The sequence below is a fragment of the Oryzias latipes genome, chromosome 12, assembly GCF_053564925.1.
Source record: "Oryzias latipes strain Hd-rR chromosome 12, Olatipes_Hd-rR_3.1".
In the NCBI taxonomy this organism is placed as follows: domain Eukaryota; kingdom Metazoa; phylum Chordata; class Actinopteri; order Beloniformes; family Adrianichthyidae; genus Oryzias; species Oryzias latipes.
In genome coordinates this window covers 1825595-1847883 of record NC_136248.1, presented here as the reverse complement: position 1 = coordinate 1847883, position 22289 = coordinate 1825595, and the positions used below count along the sequence as shown (strand labels likewise).

The window sequence follows — 22289 nt, the reverse complement described above, 5'->3', positions numbered from 1 at the left end:
TCTATGAACCAAGTGTTATATTCACAAAGCTAAATTTATAAACAAAGCTCCTAATTATGTTGATTTATCAGCCCAAATTAGATTTGACTCACACTCCATTTCCCTCAGTACAAACAAAAAAGCAATGAAAATGTGTCATTTTGCTCAGCTTTATAATTTAATATAACTTTATTTTGTGTTTGTACCCCCCCCCCCCAGCATTTACTTTGAACAATTGATGTACAGTTTCTTGTTCTTTGTTTTTTGCTGTATGTCACCTGTGTTCTAAAGAAAAACAAAAACAAAGAATGTGAAAATTAATACAGCAGTCTTTAAGGCAAAGTTAAGGAAAACATTTCCAAACTTCATTAGGGTCACAAAATAATTGTGTCAAAAATATTCCATCAATACTATAAAATACACAGAGCGTGTGAAATGTGCGGTTATTTGTTTACTTGGGAGTAACAGTCATCTCCTTTGTACCTTTTCTGTCTTTTGTATTTATTTCCTCAACATAACTTTTATAAGTAAATGAAAATTAAAAGGATCATGTATGATGTTTTAGAGCAGTTGTTTCTGTATTTGTTAAGTTCAATAGCGACTGTTAGATAAATAACATATAAATGTCAGCACCTTGTCCCAGCGCAGCAGAGTCCATGCTGTTATAACATGCTTTTATTTTGTAAATACAATAGAGCTTTGCCTTTATTCCAACACACATTGGTTCTACATTCAGACCAGCAGAGGTCCCCAGTGTTCATTTGAGGTCTCAGGAAATGAATGAACCATTTCCCAAAGATCTGGCTGTAGGCCTCAGAGCCTGGTGGGACTTCATGGCCACACTGCCAAGAATGCCGGATCCCATGAACGCAATTCCCTCTGTTAACCACGGGGGTGGAAACATCATCACCATCCAAACCATCACTGCTCAGGGGGAAGCTGGAGGGAGCTGGAGTCAACAGTAGCCTGGCTGCATGGACCATCGACTACCTCTCCAACAGGCCGCAGTATGTGAGGCTTCATGACTGTGTGTCTGATGTGGTAGTCTGCAGCACTGGGGTACCACAGGGTACTGTGCTCTCTCCTTTCCTCTTCACCCTGTATACATCGGACTTCACACACAACACTGACAGCTGCCACCTCCAGAAGTTCTCTGATGATACAGCCATTGTCGGGTGGATATCTCAGGGAAACGATCTGGAGTACCTGGAGGTCATCACCAACTTCGTGGACTGGTATGCTCTGAAGCACCTGCACATCAACGCCAGCAAGACGAAGGAGGTGGTGATCGACTTCAGCAGGAAACCACAGCTGACTGCACCGGTGAACATCCAGGGCTTGGACATCGAGGTAGTGGAGGACTACAAGTACCTGGGTGTTCACCTAAACAATAAACTGGTCTGGACACACGACACAAATGCCCTGTACAAGAAGGGCCAAAGTCGTCTCCACCTGCTCAGACGACTGAGGTCCTTTGGGGTGTGCAGGACACTGCTAAGAACTTTTTATGACTCTGTGGTGGCTTCAGCCATCTTTTATGCAGTGGTCTGCTGGAGCAGCGGAAGCTCGGAGAGAGACAGGAAGAGACTGAACAAGCTGGTCAGACGGGCCGGCTCTGTCCTGGACTGCTCCCTGGACTCCATCGAGGAGGTGGGTGAGAGGAGGATGTTAGCCAAGCTGACATCAATCATGGACAACCCCTCTCACCCACTGCACCAGACTGTTTCAGACCTCAGCAGCTCCTTCAGTGGCAGACTGCTGCACCCACCATGCAAGAAGGAACGCTATCGCAGGTCCTTCATCCCAGCTCTATCAGGCTGTTCAACACCAGCCTAAGTAAATAGTTTTATAGTTTTTGTTTTTTATTCACTGTACAAAACTGTATATACAGATGACCTGTATATACCTGCACATCTCTTTCCCTGTTTATTTATCAGAACACTCTTACTTTTGTATATATTTTTTCAAATGTGTGTCTGTCTAACTTGTCATTACTGTCTGTACATACTTGCGCCAAACTCCATGCTACTGTGACAAGGAAATTTCCCATTCGTGGGATAAATAAACAAATCTAATCTAATCTAATCTAATCTTTGGGGTTGTTTTTCTGCAGAGGGGACAGGACAACTAATCTTTGTGTAACCCTTGTGCTATCCTAGGGAACTTTAACATTGGGAGTCGGGTCATCTAGACCCACTAGACAGTGCTCTGAACCTTTTTTCTTCAATGATTTGTGATCTTCACTGGTGTCCATGGATTACATGAAATCTTTCCACCTCTATCCACCTTTGTCATGGTAGGGGGAACACGTCAATGTAAGGGGGGTCATCTAAGATAGCACAAGGGTTAAGAAAGGAATGACTGGGGCCATGGTTAGTGAGGCTTTGGACACAAATCTTGTCAAAAATGTCTCCTCAGCATCGAGCATAGAAGGCAGAGGATCCTCCACATGCTGCGTGCTCGCTCCACTGCATTTACATCTGGCAATGAGTCCGAGTACAAAGCTGCGAAGTACGGCCTGAGAAAGGCCATCACAGCAGCAAAGAGGCAGTACAGAGAGAAGCTGGATGGCTTCTATTCTACTGCTGACTCTGGCCGCATGTGGAGGGGCCTACAGCACATCACGGACTACAGAAGCAGCACCAGCACCATCAGTGCTGCAGACAGCCTGCCCGACGAGCTCAATGCATTCTACACGCGCTTTGAGACGTCCACCCCCCACACGGAGGGACCGTTATACTCTTGGACCATTACACCCCCCTCACCCCCACCAGTCGTCTCATCAGCCCAGGTAAACAAAGCCCTGAGGAGGATCAACACCCGCAAGGCAACCGGTCCGGACAACATTCCTGGACGAGCTCTCAGAGCATGTGCTAACGAGCTGACAGACATTCTCACCTCCATATTCAACCTGTCCCTCAGCCAAAGAGTGGTCCCCTCCTGCTTCAAGACCACAACCATTGTTCCCCTCCCCAAGAAGAGCCCTCCCACCTGCCTGAATGACTACAGGCCAGTGGCACTCACTCCGATCATTATGAAGTGCTTTGAGAGGGTGATGCTGACCCACATCCAGAGCAGCATTCCAGACACACTAGACCCCCCCCTGCAGTACGCATACCGGCCCAACAGGTCCACCTCAGACGCCATCGCTGCAGCACTGCACACCTCCCTCTCACACCTGGAGAATAAAGACTCCTACATCAGGATGCTCTTTATTGACTACAGTTCTGCATTCAACACAGTTGTTCCCCACAAGCTCACCCACAAACTGTTCTCCCTTGGAATACATCCCATCATCTGTGACTGGCTCCTGGACTTTCTGACTGGCAGGCCTCAGTCTGTCAGAATAGTGAACAGGACTTCAGCCAGCATCATCTCTAACATTGGCACACCCCAGGGCTGTGTTCTCAGCCCCATCCTCTACACCCTGTTCACCCACGACTGTGGGGCCTCTCACAAGGACAACATCATCCTGAAGTTCGCCGACGACACCGCTGTGATAGGACGCATCACTGGCGGGGACGAAGCAGCCTACAGTAGGGAGGGGCCAGTCTGGTAACATGGTGTGGGGACAACAACCTAACCCTCAACACCGACAAGACAAAGGAGATGATAGTGGACATGAGGAAGGAGAGGAGGAACCCTCATCAGCCGCTTCTTATCCGAGGTCTGGAAGTGGAGAGGGTGAGCAGCTTCAGATATCTGGGGGTCCACCTCAGCCAGGACGTCACCTGGACACTAAACACATCACAGCTGGTGAAGAAAGCTCATCAGCGGCTGTACTTTCTGAGGAGGCTGAGGAGGTTCGGCATGTCCCCGAAGATCCTCAGCAACTTCTACAGCTGCATGGTTGAGTCCATCCTGACCAGCTGCATCACAGTGTGGTACGGCAGCTCTACCGCTGCGGACCGCAAACGCCTGCAGAGAGCGGTGAAGACTGCGTCCAAGATCACCAGGACTCCTCTTCCCTCGCTGCAGAGCATCTACAAACGCAGGGTCTGCAGGAGAGCTGCCTCCATCATCAAGGACCCCACCCACCCGCAACGAGGACTGTTCACTCTCCTCCCCTCAGGACGGAGGTACAGGAGTGTGAAGTGCAGGACCACCAGACTCAAAAACTCTTTCTTTCCCTCTGCCATCAGACTCCTTAACAGCTGACTGGAGTCTGGAAAAAACAAACTGCACCTTTGCTTATCCTAATTGCTGCTACTGTCATTGTCACTTTTGCACATTTGCACTTTTACAACTGCCACTCGACATCTTGTGTTTCTGTGTGTATGATGTGAGTGAATTGTTTTGTTTCCTCTATACTTTGGGCATTCGGAGCAGACAGCAAAGAAAGAATTTCATTGTGCAGGGAAACCCGTTTCTTTACTGTGCATATGATAATAAACCCTTTGAATCTTGAATCTTTGAATCCAGCGGGACAATGATTCCATGACACATTGCCTGAGCAACAAGGGAGTGGTTACGCAAAAAGAATTTGAAGGTTCTGAGGTGGTCAAGTCAGTCTTTGGACCTCAATCCAACAGAAACTCTGTTAAGGAAGTTGAAGGTCCTTGTTACCCCAAAACATCACAGCTCTTGGGAAGAAAGGACCAAAATAGCAGCTACAGTGTAAACCTGCTGAAGACCTACAGGAAACACTTGACCTTTTTCATAGACAACCACAACCAGGGCCACATTTCAAAATACTAAGAGGAGTGCAGGTGAGCTTTCTCACAGGGGCTGCAAGTTCTGTTCTTTCAGGTCAGTTCCTCATTGAGGAGCAAACCCAAATTGTTCAAGCTGGGCAATACTTGCAGTTGTGCTTCAATTTGCCTCAATACCCCAAAATATGTGTTTGTTCTTTTCACAATAAATCTCTTTATTTGAGATGTTTCACATCAAGCATAGAAGCTCAAAAGAAAAGGTTGAACTGTTAAATATTTTTAACAACAAAATACCATGGAGGTACTCAACATGGCAGCCTGGGTCTAACGATGGCTGTTAAACTAATATCTTACTCTGATACTTTTTTCTGTGACTAAAATACCAATAATGGTTTGAAGTAAGGTTTAATTGCTTTTCTTGGTCATTTTCTTATTGCAAATTTGCATCCATTCATCTATTTCCAATCTCTTTCTGGGTCACAGGGTTGCTGGAGCCTATCCCAGCTACTCCTGGGCAAAGGCAGGGTACACCCTGAAGAGTTTGGTGGTCCATTGCAGGGCCAGACACACTCACACCTATAGGGGCAATTTACAGCTACCAGTTGACCCAAAAACTGTCTAGATTTGGGTCTGTGGGAGGAGTCCCAGGAGAAAACCCACACATGGACAAGAAGAACACGCTATGCAGAAAGGTCCAGCTGGGATTTGAACCTTTTCACTGTAAGACAAGAGTGCTAACCACTACCCCACCATCCAGTCTATAAATATTGGCTTATCTATTGAGTACTTATCTTTGTTCTGTTCTGTCTAAAATGATAAAAACAGAATCAACATTTGAGATTATTTGGTTTAGAGAAAGTTAACGAACAACAAAACCTGAGAATTAACTGTTGGGATTCACCAGCATGGAACAAGCATTTTATTGTTTCAGCTCTAATTATTTCTACTCTAATTAATTTGTCTTGATTTAATTGTGTTTCAAGTGTTGAACAATATATTATTTGCAAAATCGTGCTAATAATAATGCAGAGTTTAGTGAGCATTCTGTCTGAATACACAATCTTTGAGTGTAGGAGGGAAGGATGTCGTGTCAGTCTGTTCACTCAAAATCAACATTTGTACTTTTTAAAATCTTTGGATTATAAAAAGATTCTCATAGAATCTATGAGAATTAAAAATACAGATTTCTAACTGAGTTTTAAAAAAATCTAGAATAATTTCTTTTTTTAACAACTTGTTTTTTTTACAATGATTTTATATTTTTTTAGAGCTAAAGTGACGGTTCTGCATGTCTTCATGTTTTCTACACATGCTATCAAAGTTAGGTACAAAATGGTACCAAGACTATCAGTGAGATGTGGCCAAACAAGGAAAAAGACTATCAATTCACTGATTCACCTTCAGGAGCCTTCAGGAGTCTGAAACCGGCTTTGATCCACACTCACCAGTTTTGAGTCGGTGGTTCAAACCTTTCGTATCTTCACAGAGCATCAGGGTGATTGATTTTTAACAACAGTATCCTCAGATATCCATCTGGAGCTGGTTTAGCTCGTGCTGGTTTGCAGCACCTTCTGTCTGTGAAACCAGGGTTCAAATCTGGGCTGCTCCATATTCCCTTCTCTGCTTCTGTGCCGGTCCCAAGTCCAGATAAAGAAGGGCATCCGGCATAAAACATTGCCAAGTTAACCCTCAAAAGAGGGGTTGTTTCACTGTGGCAACCCCTGATGGGTTACACCAAAAGTGTAAGAAGAAGATCCTCAGATATCCATCTAAATCAACTTTCTGTTGGTGAGGTGAAAAAGTTTGAGGGCCAACCCTTCAGCCTGATATACTTGGAACTATTTCAATAACATCAAATGCAAATGAACTACTTAATGAGTACTTTATTGCAATGGCAAACATTTATTTCCTTCTCATAGAAAACATGACTTTAAATACATTTGTATCAAAATGAGTGTCATTTTTGCCGTGTTCAGCCCAGGTTAGCTTGTCTTGTGTGGACGTTCCTCTTGATACTGAACTTCATGAAAACAGCCACATTTTCTTGGCATTTCAGGCAGACAGCTGTTTCGTATTTCACTGAATAAATATGCCAATTTCCACTTGTCCTGGAAGAGGTGGGCTTCACTGTCAACTTTTCTTTCTCCATCTACAATTTAGAAATGAGCTAGAAAGCGTCACAGAAGGGTCAGCCGACTGTGTTGCCACAGGTTTACAACGGCTTCAATTGTGATTCAGCCAACCACAATCAACACGTTTTAATTTAGAAAATGCTAGGCGCCGCATTGCATTGATTTTATGAAATGAGCCTGCGGGCGTGTGCTCTGACACGAACTGGCGACCTGTCCAAGGTGGATCCAACAGTAGCAAGGACAGGCTCCAGCAACCCCACGACCCTGAAAAGGAATGGCATGTTAAGAAAATGGATGAATGGAGCTTGAAGGCCGGTGGAAATTTGGACGTTTGTTTGACTTCCTGGGCGGGGGCGGCGGGCCCCTGCCTTGCTCCTCCCTGGACCAACCGTGGGCCGGGTGGGTGGCTGCCTGGAGTGCAGAGCGGGTCTCCCTTGGGGGGTCCTGGCTCGTACCTGGGGTCGGGGCGGGGGGATGCCCGGAACTCCTGGGTGGTGGTGGGGTGCTCGTCTGGGGCTGTGGGCGTCCTTCTCCGGTGGGGCCCTGCGTTGGGCTCTTCCGGCGCGGCGGGGGGGCTGCTTTCCTGGTTGGGCTGGGGCGGCGCTCTCTTTCCCTCCGTGCCTCCCTGCTCTCTGGCTCTGGGGGCCTCGCGGCAGTCCTGCTGGCCCTGGCCTGGGTGGCGGTCTTGGTCGCCCGGGGGGCAGTTGTTCCCTGCCGGTTCCCGTGTGGCGTTGGGGGGATTCCGGCTGCCGCTGCTGCTGCGGCGGGGGTCTGGGTGTGGGGCTGGCTGGGCGCTCCTCCTTCTTTTCACATTCCACCATCCATTTTAGAAGAACATAAACACTCACCTGAACACAGGTGTTAGCTCACCTTTGCACTAATAGTTTGCATGATTGGATGAATGAAATATTTCATACTAGTTGGTTTAAAGGCATAGGTATGCGTTTGTGAACACTATCTGTTTTGTGTACATGTTGACATGTGGACATTTTTGCAGCTAGCAGGTGTGTTGATAACATTTGAGTGTGTGTGTGGACAGGCCCCGCCCTTTTTGTACTACATTTGAACCTTACCGTAATGATAAACAACCAGTAAACCTGTCTGCTCTATGCTGCTTCATGGTCTTACCCCCCCCTCTCACTATCACCCCCCCTCTCTAACATTCCTCTCTCTTCTTCCCTTCTTTCCTTTTCCGTCCGGTCCAACACCAAAGATTTTCAAACATGATTGAAATTAATAAAGTTTGGCCTCAATTACAAAAGGGGTTTATTCAGTCATACCTTTGGTTTGTCTGAAGATTAATAACTCCTCTTGTTAAAGTAAAATATGTCCAACACAAGAGGCCCTCAGCTCTCATCTGTCTGCCTAGCTGTTGGACAGGACAAGTTAAAAGAAAAAAAAAAAAAAGGAAATTTGGACGTTTGTAACCCAGGTTAGTAGAACTATTGAGATGTTTTTTTTTTTATCCTGTAGATGGCGCTGTAGTTGGACATTTACAAAGGACTTGGTGAGTCAAATGATTATTATATAATCGATTATTTTCTTTTCATTTTCTTCATTATAAAATTGTGACTTATTTTGGTACCGTTTTTTATTTGTAAGATGATTGTAGTCAAAATGACATTATTTTGAGTTTTCTTTTTATCTTGAGAAACTGAACTGTGTTAATGAGCCACGAGGTGCCGTTAGCAAGCTAACCCTCGTGTGAACTAGCCGCATTTCACAATGTGAAGTGTTGGCGTGACCTACATTTAAGTGCTGTGACTGAATTTTATGTTTATATTTATTTATATACATTTTATTTTGTATTGCACTTATGACAGGTCAGGTTTTTTCATGTTGTGAATTCACCACCGTCGCGAGTGCCCAGTTCCCACACACCGCAGCAAATGACGGAAGTATGGTGATGGCGAGCCACCCAACTGGAGTCTGAACAGAAGCAACCTTAAAAGAGCCCTGGAACTCTGATTGCCTCAAAGGAGAAATTGAACACTGCATTCAATCGTGGTAGGAGAGTGACTACCTTAATTCCACAGGTGCCCAATCACCTGGATCTGAACGAACTGCCCAAGGACGGAACAGACTAGTATTTCTTTTTTTTTAGATATTGTTTTGATTAAGAGAATTTTATATATTTTTATTGCATTATTTTTTTGTGAACCAATTATTGCATTATTTTTTGTGAACCAACCTGGTATATTGGGTTTAAAATTGAACTAAAGAGTAATTTTCTGAAAACCTTGCAAGGTAAAATTTGACCAACCCCGGGGTTAACCAATTTTCTTTCTACACAAATTTTATTTGGGTTATCAGGTTTAAATGTTCATGTTCTGGAATTATTTGAAAGTGTTTTTGTTAATTCCCATCCATTTATAAATAAGTTAAAAGTTAAAAAATCATAATTGTGGTCTGTGGTTATTTTTTTAATTTAGTCTTTTCAACTGCTCCTCTGAACCTAGAACTATTCTGGTCCAACTCAGCATTTGAGTAGGTATCTGGCTCACGGGTCGGACTTTGGACATGCCTGATCTAAAAAAAAAAAAAAGAGTGTTTTATTGAAAACCACAATCTAGAGTGATTTGGGTTGTATAAACTGTAATTTACTTAGCTTGTTGTGATGTTTGAGTGGCAGCTTGAGCCAGGTGAATTGGTACTTTGTAAAGAAAATGACTTCTTTTTATTTTCTTTTTAAATGACTCACATTTATGTACAAAGCAAAAAGTAGTCAAGATGTTTACTTGTGAAGCTAAGGGCCATTAAAAGTTGAGGCATAGACAGATTTTTTGGACAATAAGAAATGTTTTTTCTTCATTTTTTCCCATGAAGAGCTGCAGATCTCAAAACAGGAAATGCAGATGTTGTGTGTACAGAGCTGAAGTCCACTCTGTGGGATGGCAGTGGTCAAGGGTCCAGCTTGTGGTCTTTGGCTGTGTGGTGCAAAGATCGCTGTTTGTTTCCACAGTGCAGCCAGCAAATCCAGATCTGGACCGGGGAGTTCAGACAGGAAGAAATCAACTGCAGTCATCAAATAAAGACTGTCAGGTGTCGGGGTGGCCCTCGCACACCTGCCTGAGGATCGGGTCTCACGCACCTGTTCTGCATCTAACCAGACAGCCTTTGTCAGTCCATCACGCCCTCCAGCCTTTGTCGGCTCATCTGCTTCTCTATGGAAGAATTCACCGATCGCTGCTGAAGCCAAGTCACCTCTTGACAAACCAAATCAACTCTTCAATCAAATCCTTCTGGATTCATCGCCACATCAACAAACCTCTCTGAATCTACTGCCCATCTGCCAGTTGCCTCTTCACCGGATCAGCCATCCACACGTCTACATTCAATAAGCTGCACTTTTTCTGACCTATTCCCTGTCTGCTTGTGGGTCCAGCTTATTCAATACCTGACAAATGACAAACTCCCCACTGTAAAAGCAGCCAAGGGGCAAATCTTCGGATCCATCGGATGTGGCAGAGAAAACTCTCCTCAAACGGGGGAGATATTCTCTGTAAAGTTTAGCTGTTGGGTGAGGCTGTGCCACGGGAAGGTCTCGTTGGAAAGACCAGGTCCAGGTCCATGTCTGAGAGGTAGAACATTTCTATCGTCCAGGCAGAAATCTCAGTGATCGGTGGTGGTGGTGGTAACCTAAAGTTTATTTTGCTGAGCTCAATCCTAATTTTGTTCTTTAACTTATTCTGCAAAAGCATTTTGATGTTTTTTTTTTTTAGAAAAATCCTGATTTAGACGTCGACAGCTAGTGTGTGGGGGTGTGGGGGGGACAGCTTGTACAATTCTATTTTTGTCAGCAGCACCTCAAACTGCGCTCTTGTTCCTCGCTTAAATGTCTGAGTTGTAAATCAGTCCCAGCTCAGTAAAACTGATATTTGCACACACAGTTCAAACCCTTTGAGGGTTTTTGGTTCCTCAAGCTGAACGTCCAGGCCGTGTCTGATTCATGTTCCCAGAAAGAGTTTGGGAAGCAATAGATCCCTGAGAATGGATTCCTGTGATCCTACAGCAGGTCTCTCATTCAAACACTGCATGTGAACTGACAACATGTCTTCACATTTCATACAAACGACGATTGGACAATCATGGGTTGATACCACACTGTGACTTAAGTGCCAACCTGCAAAAGAATTCAAACAAATCCAAACTTTATTAATGAAATCCAACACAGAAAAAAGAACTGAACGTTTGTGCTGATGAGCCAAGTTCAGACAGATTTATGGCTCCTCTCCAAGTGTGTTCAGAAAGGTTGGAGTGAGATTTGGCTCCATTTCAGTTTTCAACGTTTTTCTCCTTCTCCTTTACCTGAATTATAAACTTGACCCTCCGTAAAAAGGCAAAAGCTCAGAGGTTCAACTTGCTGTGACGTCAAGCAGAACACTGGACTGCCAAAACTAACAGCAGGGAGCAGATGTTTCCATTCTGAGGATGTCAGGAAATCCCAGGAGGGTGGAGCTTGTGACCTTCACGCCTCCACCTGCACAGGGAGTGACGGACAGGTGGACGAAGAAAGCAGGATAGCAGACGTAAAAAGGGAAGTAAATGGTTCTGAGAGATCCACTTCCTGCTATACTCTCCAATTCAAGATGGAGTTTTAAGCACCCCAAAACACACACTTAGGCCATGTCTAAATTCCCACCCTAACTACTAAAAAACTATGTAGAGCCCTGGATTTTAAAAGCACCGGGCTCACTACTTTCTTTTTAAACGCCGGATATGACGTCATCAATTTCACAAAGTTAAAATCTAATTGATACGAGCGTTTTGCAGTGATTATTCATGAATCCACTGTCTTCTGAAGACAAAAACTTTGATGGTTTATGAAAAAAGACAGTGTATTGGCAAAAAATGTTCTGACGCAATGCATTGTGGTCTATATTCGCCAACCTAGTGAGCATCGATGCACACTGATTTTTCGCAGAGACTTCTGGGAAACTTCTGTGGCCCTGGATTTTGGAATTGTAGATTTGGACAGCTCTACAGCATGGCAAACGCGCTATGTAGGGAAGGAATTTGGACACAACCACGGTCACTGAATTTACTTCATTTTTACTGGGGCCAGAAGTTAGCTATCTTCTATGGGTGACGTCACACTTACTCATTCCAGTTCTTATATATAGTCAGTGGTCCAGACATCAAACCCTGACTTGTAAAGAGGTTTCAGATGAGGAGCACCGAACTTTTCACACAGTCCAGGCTCTAAATGAAGAGATGAGAAACAATCACTGAAAGACTCACTCCAATCCTCTTTGGATCTTCTCTCAAAGCATTCCCAGTGTTCTTTAAATCATGATGATGCAGTTTTTAATCCAAATCAAAAACCCTGTGTTGTTTTCTAGGACATGGTTCCTGCAGAGCGGCAGGAGTTCATTAGAAATTCACCTCTGAGATGTGGGCGGGACTGTTGATGAGGAAGTAAGCCTCCAGTTTTTTCCTATGATGCTTTCATTTACACTCTTTCCAGAAAGCTTACAGCCCCTTACGACAAATGTTTTTCTTTTTTTTTATTCAAAGTGTGTTCAACTCAGTCTACCAGCATATGTTTCTTTTTGGCAGTTATCTTGCCCCATATCTTCCCTTTATTTACACTCTCTCCCTCCAGCTTACAGCCCCTCACACCTCCATCATCACATTAGTGGTGCAACAAAAACAGCAGCAATATCCGATCTATCCAGGGGGGTATTCCAGGAAGCATGTTTAAACTAGCCTGACTTTAACCCTGAACTCTGGCTGAAATCCGCCTGAACTTGCTTACTCTGAGTATGTTGGTTCCAAAAGACCGGATATGAGTTGGCCTAATTATGCTCCACTTGGTAACCCTGGGTTAATGCACGTGCACAGCAGGTACATAAAGACATTCTCAATGGATCGCCGATCTCCGGAGTCACCATGGAAACGCGTGGAGAAAAAAAGAGAGTGCTATACTTTAGTGAGACGGAGTCTAAGATTTTAATGACGGCGTATGAAGATCAAAAAAGTAACACGGCTGCATCATCAGCAAAAGAAAGAGTTTCTGCTTGGAGAAAAAGAACAGACAAAGTAAACCCAAAAGTTTCTATCTCTTTTATATATATATATTATTGTACTTCTTGAACTCTCTTATGTCTAAGTTTGAGCCTGCAGATATACCGGTACTCATTCATCAACAAAATGAATTCCCATCATTTGATTTAATTTCATTTACCATTTCTCAGACATTACAAACATTGGACTAGTGGTGCTATATAAACTCTTCATCCTCTTCCTCCCTCTCACTCATGGTGCAGAAAGAATTAAACATGACAGGACAAATAACTTGACAAAACACAGTAAAACGGCTAAACACATTTGGTCAAAAACCCACACTTAAACCCAAATCCAGACAGGCAAAGGGAATGGTATCCCACAATTCCTTGCGGTGCCGATCTAACAGCAGCACCAAAGTTACACCTACTTCATTGAATTAATTTGAATGAAAGTAAAATAAATGTCTGATAACTACGTGTTATTTTTAAGCTAACTTAACTAAAAAAAAGATTTATCTTAACTGAAGCAAATAATTAAGTTAGATCAAAGTATAAAGTTTATCTTTCCAACATCCATATGTGGTCTTATCACCCTCTCATGGTGGAAAATGTATTATCTGAGCTTCTTCATCCACTAAATCATCTTCAAATGGACACGCCTTGCTGCTTCACCTCTCTGTAAACTAACTAACCTTCAACTAAACCTGCTCCAGACCAGGTTATGTTCAGAGCATGAGTTGCTATGGCAACCTGACCTACCCTGAAACATACCTCTGTTTCTGGAACCGAAAGCTGAGGTTATCCACTTCCTTAGCCTCAAACTTACTGTGATAACTAGCATAACCTGCTTTCTGGAATAGCCCCCAGCCGTCCAGTTAAGATCCAGAAACCAGCTCAGACCAGGAAAACTAAGATGGACATGGATCTATTCGTAGATGCACTAGAAAGGGGCGGAGCATGGAGCCTGTAACCTCCCATTGGTGGTACTTCGTCACGGCTACAAGCCTCTTCCAACGGCATTTTTTTCTCTGCTCCTGACTCCCACAATTTAAATAAAGAAATAGTACAAATTTAAGCTGAAATTTCTTTATGTCTTCCATCATAAGAAAAAAGCAGTTGAAAACACCAGAAACACAGTTTTCCTTGGAGTGCATCGTTAACATCTGTTTTCAAGGGCAGACTGGCAAACAAGCTGAAAAACATTCACATTCCACCAAAGTGTGAAAGGCTTTGACCAAGCAGCATCAGTTTCTTCCAGCATGATTTGGTTCCAGTTGAAGAACTATATCCACTTTTCATAAACATGTGACACATGTTTACCATTTCTGCTTAATCTGAATAAAAATCACTCTTTTTCCATCACACAAGCAAAACACGCGAATGTAAACTCTGAAGGAACAGTAAGACGTTTTATTACCAGATCACATTATCATCTCTGCGTGACTTTGTGAGAAGTCTTTCTTCGAGAGAAATTCTCTCATTTCTTATTTTCCAATCCTTTGTGGAAATCGTGTTTGTTTAAATACTGCAGTCTGCGTCAGTCATCGGACATTTTTTTAGATGTCTTTTGTCTTTCAGCCTAGATTTAAGGGAAGTGAACTTCCTCAGCTCTCAGTCGGATCAATGGCATTTCCCCTCATGGATGCACTTTTCCCCACTGGAGTTCAGTGTGAACGGCTGCAGAAAACCTTGTGAGGCTGCAGGATGAATGCAGACGGTTCCGAGTTTGGAAGTGCTGCTGTTTGGGTGTGTTGTGTGTGTCACGATTGGTGAGGCAATGGCTTGTAGTGACTCAGATCTTTTGGGTGCTGTGGTTGAGTTGCACAGAGAAAAGAGCAACGGCCACACAATCAAACCTTATGTGCAAGATCCATGATGATGTGTAGAAGCTGCTGCCTCTTCTCCATTTTAGTGGGAAAGAGGTCATGGAGGTCATGTCTCTGACTGAAGAAGCCTCAGTTTGGGGTTCTGACATCCCTCTGCAAATTATGAAACTCTGAGGAAGTAGCAGAACTGCTTCATTGCTGTGAGTGTCTGCAGTTCACAGGTAAACTGATGACATGTATCCTACAATCATCTGATGTGTCTCACCGATGCTCAGCATGCAAGGTGTTTGCATTTGTCAAATGCAAACACCTTCATGTTTACTAAAGTAAGTTATTTGAAATGTATTTGATTTGATTCACCAACAGCAGGATGTCCAACACTGACAGTCTTTTATTGGCCAAATGAGTCTGTAACTGTATTATTTACAGCTCAGTGGCCTTGAAAAAAATGAACACATGACTGGAAGGTCACGTGTTCAAATCCAGGCTGAGTCATATCTAAGACTTTAAAAATGGGACTGATGCCTCCCTGCTTCACCCTCAGCATTAAGGGGTTGGATTGGGGGGTTAATCCACCAAATGGTTCCCAAGTGTGGCCATGTCTGCAGCTCACTGCTCCCCCAGGGGAGGGGTCAAATGTGGAGAACAAATTTTGCACACCTAGGTGTAGTGGGACTTGATTTCAACTTTATTTTGTCAAAGTTTCCCAGTTTTATGTAAAATTAAATCTTAAAATCTCAACATCGTATTAATATAGACAATTTAGGGGTTTTGCAGCTGCACAATAGACTTTATGAAGACAAACAAGAGTCTGTGCGTGATTGGCAGTCAGACATTAAAACAAGCCCCTCCCACTTGTAAAGAAAAATGTTTAACAAAAAGGTTTTCCTGCCTAACTGAGAATTGAACAAGTCTGTATGCCTTCAAAGGTGTTGTGGGGTTTTAATTTCCATTGCTTTGCTGAAAATAGATCTCTTGCCCCCCCTTGGTGAAGGAGGAGATGAGCCAGAGGTCCTTCGTGGAAAGAGGGTTTTTTTATGGATAGTTTTTATGGCACTTGTTTTTATTCAAGTGAGATGAAGGACACATTTACAGAGTTCAACTGTTTTGAAGAAACCTCAGAACTTCCTCTAACTTTAAAGGTGGAGCGGTGGATGACTTAAGCCTCTTCTTTGCTGTTTTTTTCTCCTCCTGCTGGAGTTAAATGTAACAATAAGTTATTTTCAGTCCAACATTTTAACACGAAACATTTCCTAGTTGGTTCAGGTACGGACTTGTTAGTCTGGTGGTGAGTCTGCTAAGGAGTACTGAGGTTCAGCACTATCAAACAACATATGACAGATATTATTATATCATTATAGTAAAGTAGAAACATAGAAAATATGTTTTTACACATTTTTACTTTATACTTGAATATTTGCAAGTATGTAAGAAAATTCTTTTCAAAGCTACAAACACCAATATAGATGGAAAACAAATGTTTTTTGTTCTAAGCCAGAAGCCAAACTGGTACTAATAAGAAAAATACGACCATAAGATTGAAAAAATGTCAAAATCCAAGCATGTCATGAATACATTATTCTCCTCTCTTTGAGTTGATCGCTTTGTTTTATTGTGCTGCCATGATTGGATCAAAATCCTTGTTCTCGCTGGGTTGTACTGACTCTGCAGGGAGTTGGGGGGACAATGTGGGATGAGTTAAAGTCTCCAATCAACCCTTCAGTGATGGAAGGATGATCAATGACAGCTCACAAATGCACAGACAGGATTTTTTTTTACCTGTGAGGCTAACCACAAAGACAGTAATCATCCAATCAAAACACACTTTCATTCTTCGGCTTCAACAGTTGATGGTCATTTTGAAAGAGAGGAGCCACATCCCGTGTGTATGTTAGTGTATTTTTAGGTTGGACGTCCCATCAACCCCCTAACGGGGTTTTACGACCCTCCGGATGACAGTCTATATTAGCAGAGCTGTCAGCAGAGCGCTCCTGCAGATCCCTCAGATTATCACCGAGGTACGTGGCTCTGTCTGCAGGATTCTGAGCATGACCCTGATTGTCTGCTAACAGATGTTAACTCCTCAAACCTGTTTTTGTCTGCCTGCAGGACGTTCAAAGATGAGCAGTGAGAAGAACCCCGAGGCGGTCGGCTGTGAGGCCTCCATCATGAAGAACGTCTGGGAGATCAGGCTGCGGGACTACAATCAGAAGTTGGATTTGGAGCAGGAACGACTGAACAAAAGTGCTTTGGCCACGTAAGAACCAACGCCGTTCACGTCTTCCTGAATGCTGCCTGTCTGCAGAACCCGTTTAAAGAAGAGGACCGCTGTAAAACAAGGCTGTTTATGAGATCTTTGATAGATTCTTGAATTAATCTTCTGATTGAATTTCATGGGAGGTCAAACATGATATTAAATCTGTCTCTGCAATGACAGGCTACATCAAATGCAATATTAAAGAGTCCAAATCAGAGCCTCGTTTAATCCAATCAGTACTTGTAAAAGAAAAAAGGCTAATAATGTTTTCTCCACAAGTGTAACATGCCAGTTGATTGTTTTAGTGACTGAGTTGTGATGAAAATTGAAGACAAACGTAAAACATTTCGCTAAGAAGTTTCATTTGTAAAATAGATTTTCAAAAACTAGGAGTTTAAATATCAAACCAGATGAATTCACTAAAGTGGAGCTGCTTCATTTCCCCAAAAAGAATTTCAAGACACGAATAAACACCTGTGTATGAAGTTGAACACTTTCCGCCCTCACCGCTTCCCCAGGGGATGGATCAAACACGGAGGATAGCATGTCACACCCAGGTGTGTGACAGCTGACAGGGCTGGGACTTTGAGGGCGGCAGTGGCTCAGGTGGATGAGCGGGCCGTCCAGTGAACGAAGGGTTGGCAGTTCAATCTCCGCTCCACCCAGTCGACTGTCGTTGTGTCCTTGGGCAAGACACTTCAGCCTCCCTGCCTCCAGTGTGTCTCCACTGACGCCTAAATGCGTATGAATGTCCCAGTGATGGTCAGAGCGACTGTAGGCGCGAACTGGCAACCACGCCGCTACCATCGCCAAGTATGAGTGAATAATGGACACATTGGAAGCGCCTTGAGTGTCTGGAAAAGCAGATAAATCTAATCCAGTATGATTATTTTTTTCAACATTTTTAGTGGTTTCGATTCTCATTTGCTTAAAGCGAAAAAAAAAAAAAACAAAGTCAACAGAATTTTAATTGAACAAGTTCTTTAAAACTGTTGTGTTCTTGGTTTGATCACTGTTGAACTTGTTGCTACCTTTGCTCTTCTGATCAATTCACTGTGTAATGTAGAACAATCTACTTCAGGATGCTTGCTATGAATGCGAATGTGGATTTTTCTAAACAAAAAATGATTGTGTATCAACACATTTGACACTGAAGACCATAAGATCAAGAACAGTTTAACCCTCTGCTTCATGGTTACAAGTCTTCAGATATACAGTTACTTTACCAGCTATGAACAGAAACTAAAGAGGACTGACAGCCACTCTTGGGCTGCTAATTTTATTTAGCTACAGGTATTTCTACTGCTGAATTGGAATATTTCTAGCCACACGTCTTCCGAGTTAAATTCAAAACCCATGAGGGAGAGATTAAGGTGTACAGTGCCTGAAATAGGATCTGTCAGTACATTAAAAGGTCAGAAGTTAAGCCTAGCACCAGATTTCAAACTGGAAGTACATGTGCAAAGAATGGATTTCATGTCCTGACCTCTTTGGCAGCATGAGCAGCTGAGCAGATTCAGGGGGAGCTGTAGTGAAACACAGTCAGACAAACTGTTTTTATTACCCACATTAAACACTGAGAGGAAATCTGAAGAAGAAGAATAGTCACGAATCTCATGTATTTGACCAAAAGTAAATAGAGAATGCTTTGATAGGTTTTTCAAATGTTTAAACCGTGTTTAGTCTAGATCACCAATAAAAAAGAAAGAGAACCCTTTGAAAACAGATGAAGGAAAGGAGTTCCTAAGGAATTATGGAGTCAGTGTCAATCATAGTTCTGAACACATGTGAATTAACATGCATTTTGCTCTCAAGTCAAATGAACACGTTTTTTCTGTTCCAACAGTATTAACCAGGACTGGGCTAATCGCATGACAGCCAAAAAGACAGGATACAAAAGAGCTGAGAGGAAAGCTAAGCCATCTGAAGATCAGGCAGATGGGGATGTGTGGAAGAGCAAGCAGTCCATGGCTCCTCGTGTTGCTCCCCGGGCTGCAGGTTCAGGGATGCTTGGGAGAACAGGGATGCAGGGCAGAGGCTCCTCCACTTCAACCCCAGGTTACAAGGACAAGAAGGGGCAAAGCAAGAATTTCTCAAAGTTACAGTTACTCATGAGCATCGACCATACGCAGCCTTCTACTCTGGTCTGGGGGAAAGCATGGAAATACAACAAGTCCTTGTCATCAGCAGAAAGTGGTTCCACTGCCGAGTTAGACTGGGGCCAGTCATGGATGTTTGTTACCCATCAGCCCTGTTCTGAAGCAGACAAGCCTTGGTCAGATGAACCAAAATTGGCTGACCCACAAGGCTTCCATATGTGGAGAAAATCCGACCACAAAAATACAGATTCAAAGTATGTAGATGTGAGTCTTCCCATAGAAGACTGGCAAAGTTCTTGGAATCTATCAGACAAAATTAAGAGGGAATCTTCAAAAAATGACAAGACTTCCCCCAAACAAGGATTCTTCACCATGTTGATAGAAACCCAACATCAGAATGAAGCTCTGTCTTCATCAGAGTGGATTGATTCATGGCAGTCCATCAAAGCTGAAGATCAGCGGGATCATGCAACTCCTCAAAGCGAGAATTCATTGAGACAGTCAGGCAGGCAGGACAATGATAAAGAAATAAGCTCAGAATGGAAAGAAAGTTGGAGGCTTGTCAACCACCATGAAGGCAACAGTTTCAAAGCACCTCACAGTCCAGAGTGGACCAAATCATGGAGAATAGCTCAGCCAGTCTTCAGACCATCTGGCAATGCTAATGCTGATGATTTACATAATCATGGTGAGCAGAGAGAGCCCCATGCGCTAACAACTAACCATGGGACTTCCAGACATCACTACAAAGATCTGACGCTTCTTCATAATGAATTTCAAGGGCAGAGTCAGTGGAACAACTCCTGGCAAGTGATAAAAAACAACTCCAAACCTTGTGAAGACATAGATAAAATCCTGAAGGCCGTGCAACCAGAGAAAGACGCTGTTTCTGCTAAACTAATTGTGGAGAAGAACCAAATGGGGCTTAGTTCAGTGGAAAACATTGAACCACAGCAACTACAACATGAAGTGATATATCAGACAAAAAGGGAAACGATAAAGTCCAAACTGCTTCTTCTGGCTCAGCTCCAAAAGACTCTGCCTTCCTCAGACTGGAAAGACTGTTGGAAAACAATAAAACATAGAATGAGAGAGGAGAGGAGAAGGCTGAGATCAGATCCTCTGAAGCCTCTTACAGAGTCTGAGAAGCAAGGGGCCACAAAGCCTAATGCCTCTGAGTGGAAATCATCATGGAAGTATACTTGTCAGCAGCTGAATCAACAGCCAGACCTGTGGCAGGAGGGATGGTCCACTGCTCCACCAATCCGTAGAAATATGCAGAGGCCCCCAAATGAGTTTGCACCTGAGGATTTCCCAAAGAATGGACCAGCAACGGAACAGATTTGGAAAGAATCTTGGAAGTTTTCCAGACATCAGTATCGATCGGAAGCTGGACAAACCAAGGAAAAAGTCCCCAAAGGGACACAACATGTTTCTTCCAACAATCTAGAGAGGTCATGTGACCATGAAAGACGTCCGGTTTCCACGTGTGACTGGCAGGACGCCTGGAGGGTGTCAGAAAGTCAGTACCATCACGACAAACCATCACTGACACAGTGGAGGGAGGCCTGGAAGTGCTCCATCTTCCATACCCAACACATGGCTGAACAGGAGTCCAAAGACAAGTGGGTGAATGGATCCGGGGAAATCCAGCCCCTGAAGAACCTGATGTCCTCAGAGAATGCCCAAGTTAAAATGAGCCACTCTTTTGATGACAAGATGTTTAGGCAACGTTACCCTGAGACAGATTGGAGCTCCTCATGGAGCGCGAGGCCACTTCTCAATAGTCAACCAAGTTTTAATGGATCCAGTAGTGGTGGTCAGCAGCAACGAGATCTGTTGGATGGATCTAGGTGGGGACATTCGTTCAGGGTTGCCAACCCTATGCCAAGCCTGGAAAGGCCCTGGCTGGACTCCTGTTCTAATCCTGCCCACTACTCAGTCATGTGGTTAAGAGAAAAGAAGAATCTCACCGACACCAAATCCAACTCAAGCAGCAGCACTGCCAATGTTCACAGCTGGGCAAACTCCCACAGTTTCCTGCAGAACGCACACCGCAAGGGTTTGAAAAGTAAGTCTAGAGAGTCCACGGACCCGAAAGTGATTTTCCAAAAAAAGATCAAAACAAAGAAGAGTCTGTATTCTGACTTTGAAAAGCAGAAACAGTCAGACAGGAAATGGGCAGGATGCCACTTGTTGGGCAAAACTCAGCCACGTCCCAAGAAGGGACTTGCTTCGGCCAAGAAGCCAGGGGCCGTAACGGAGGACACGTTCTTTAAAGATTGGGTTGAATCCTGGAGGTTCCTGGTCCAGCCTGACACTCTGAAAAAGCAGGTGTCCTTCAAGTCACTCTCCGGCTGGAATGAGTCTTGGAAGCTCCTCATTCCACCTTATTAGATTTTTTTGGACCCGGTTCAATCCTCTGAAATGTCAAACAACGACGGTCGAACCAGTTCTTTTAGCTGAGATGCTCTGACATGCTTCCAAGTTTGCTTCTATTTTCTTCTTTTTCATGTTAAAGCTAAGAATGTCGTTTTTGAAGGTTGTATCTGACTGAAGAAATGTGAAGAGACGTCAACTAGAATTTACAGAGTAAGACGAGGGAAAAGCATGACAAGACTGAAGAAGGCAAGTGTTGACATTTAAATGGTCATTTAGAAAATGAGAATCTTAAGAGAAAAGGATAAAAACGAGTGTTGTCTTAGATGCTATTCAATATATTTTGAATAAAAAAGACAAAGAAAAAAAAGGAACAAAAAACTAAAGCCTTCGTTGTGTTTTTGCCTTTTTCATGCTTACAAAATGACAGCAATTGAATTCAGAACCCAAGCCACAATGTAAATCAATATAACTTCAGATGTAGTAACTGAGTAACTAAAAGTGCCAGAAACAGTGTCTGATACTGGAGTACTTTGTTTTTCTGTAGCCTCAGCTGTCATGGCACAGTCAGGAAGCAGCACTTAACCCACTCCTGTGAATAGCTCCACATCCGGATCAGTGAAAAATCCAAGCAGGATTCAGTCCAGCAGCGTTTGCAGCTCAGTTCAGTGTTGCTGTTTGGTCTTATACTTCACTTTGGAAAATGAGTCTTTGAGACCCCCCCCCCGATCAGGCTGCGTGGATCCTGTCGCTGGGGGCGCTCCTGGTCTGGAGGTCTCCCCCTCTCTCCTGGTCTGGAGGTCTCCCCCTCTCTCCTGGTCTGGAGGTCTCCCCCTCTCTCCTGGTCTGGAGGTCTCCCCCTCTCTCCCGGTCTGGAGGTCTCCCCCTCTCTCCTGGTCTGGAGGTCTCCCCCTCTCTCCTGGTCTGGAGGTCTCCCCCTCTCTCCCGGTCTGGAGG

The 22289-nt window shown here is 43.7% G+C and overlaps 1 protein-coding gene across 1 annotated transcript; it reads left to right on the top strand.

Moving 5' to 3' along the window:
- The first annotated feature begins 16528 nt into the window (after positions 1–16528).
- Positions 16529–21713, top strand: LOC105355337 (uncharacterized). Its single transcript, XM_011482135.3, has 3 exons — positions 16529–16615; positions 16707–16854; positions 18701–21713. The coding sequence occupies exons 2-3, from the start codon at positions 16718–16720 to the stop codon at positions 21348–21350; spliced, it is 2787 nt and encodes a 928-aa protein (XP_011480437.1). The 5' UTR covers positions 16529–16615; positions 16707–16717; the 3' UTR covers positions 21351–21713.
- The last annotated feature ends 576 nt before the right edge of the window (positions 21714–22289 follow it).

What these genes read in the sequence shown, in the direction of transcription:
- LOC105355337 (XM_011482135.3), top strand. Translation starts at nt 16,718, where the DNA reads ATGAGCAGTGAGAAGAACCCCGAGGCGGTCGGCTGTGAGGCCTCCATC. An exon ending in AACAAAAGTGCTTTGGCCAC is followed by an intron (nt 16,855 to 18,700) that starts GTAAGAACCAAC and finishes CTGTTCCAACAG; the next exon opens with TATTAACCAGGACTGGGCTA.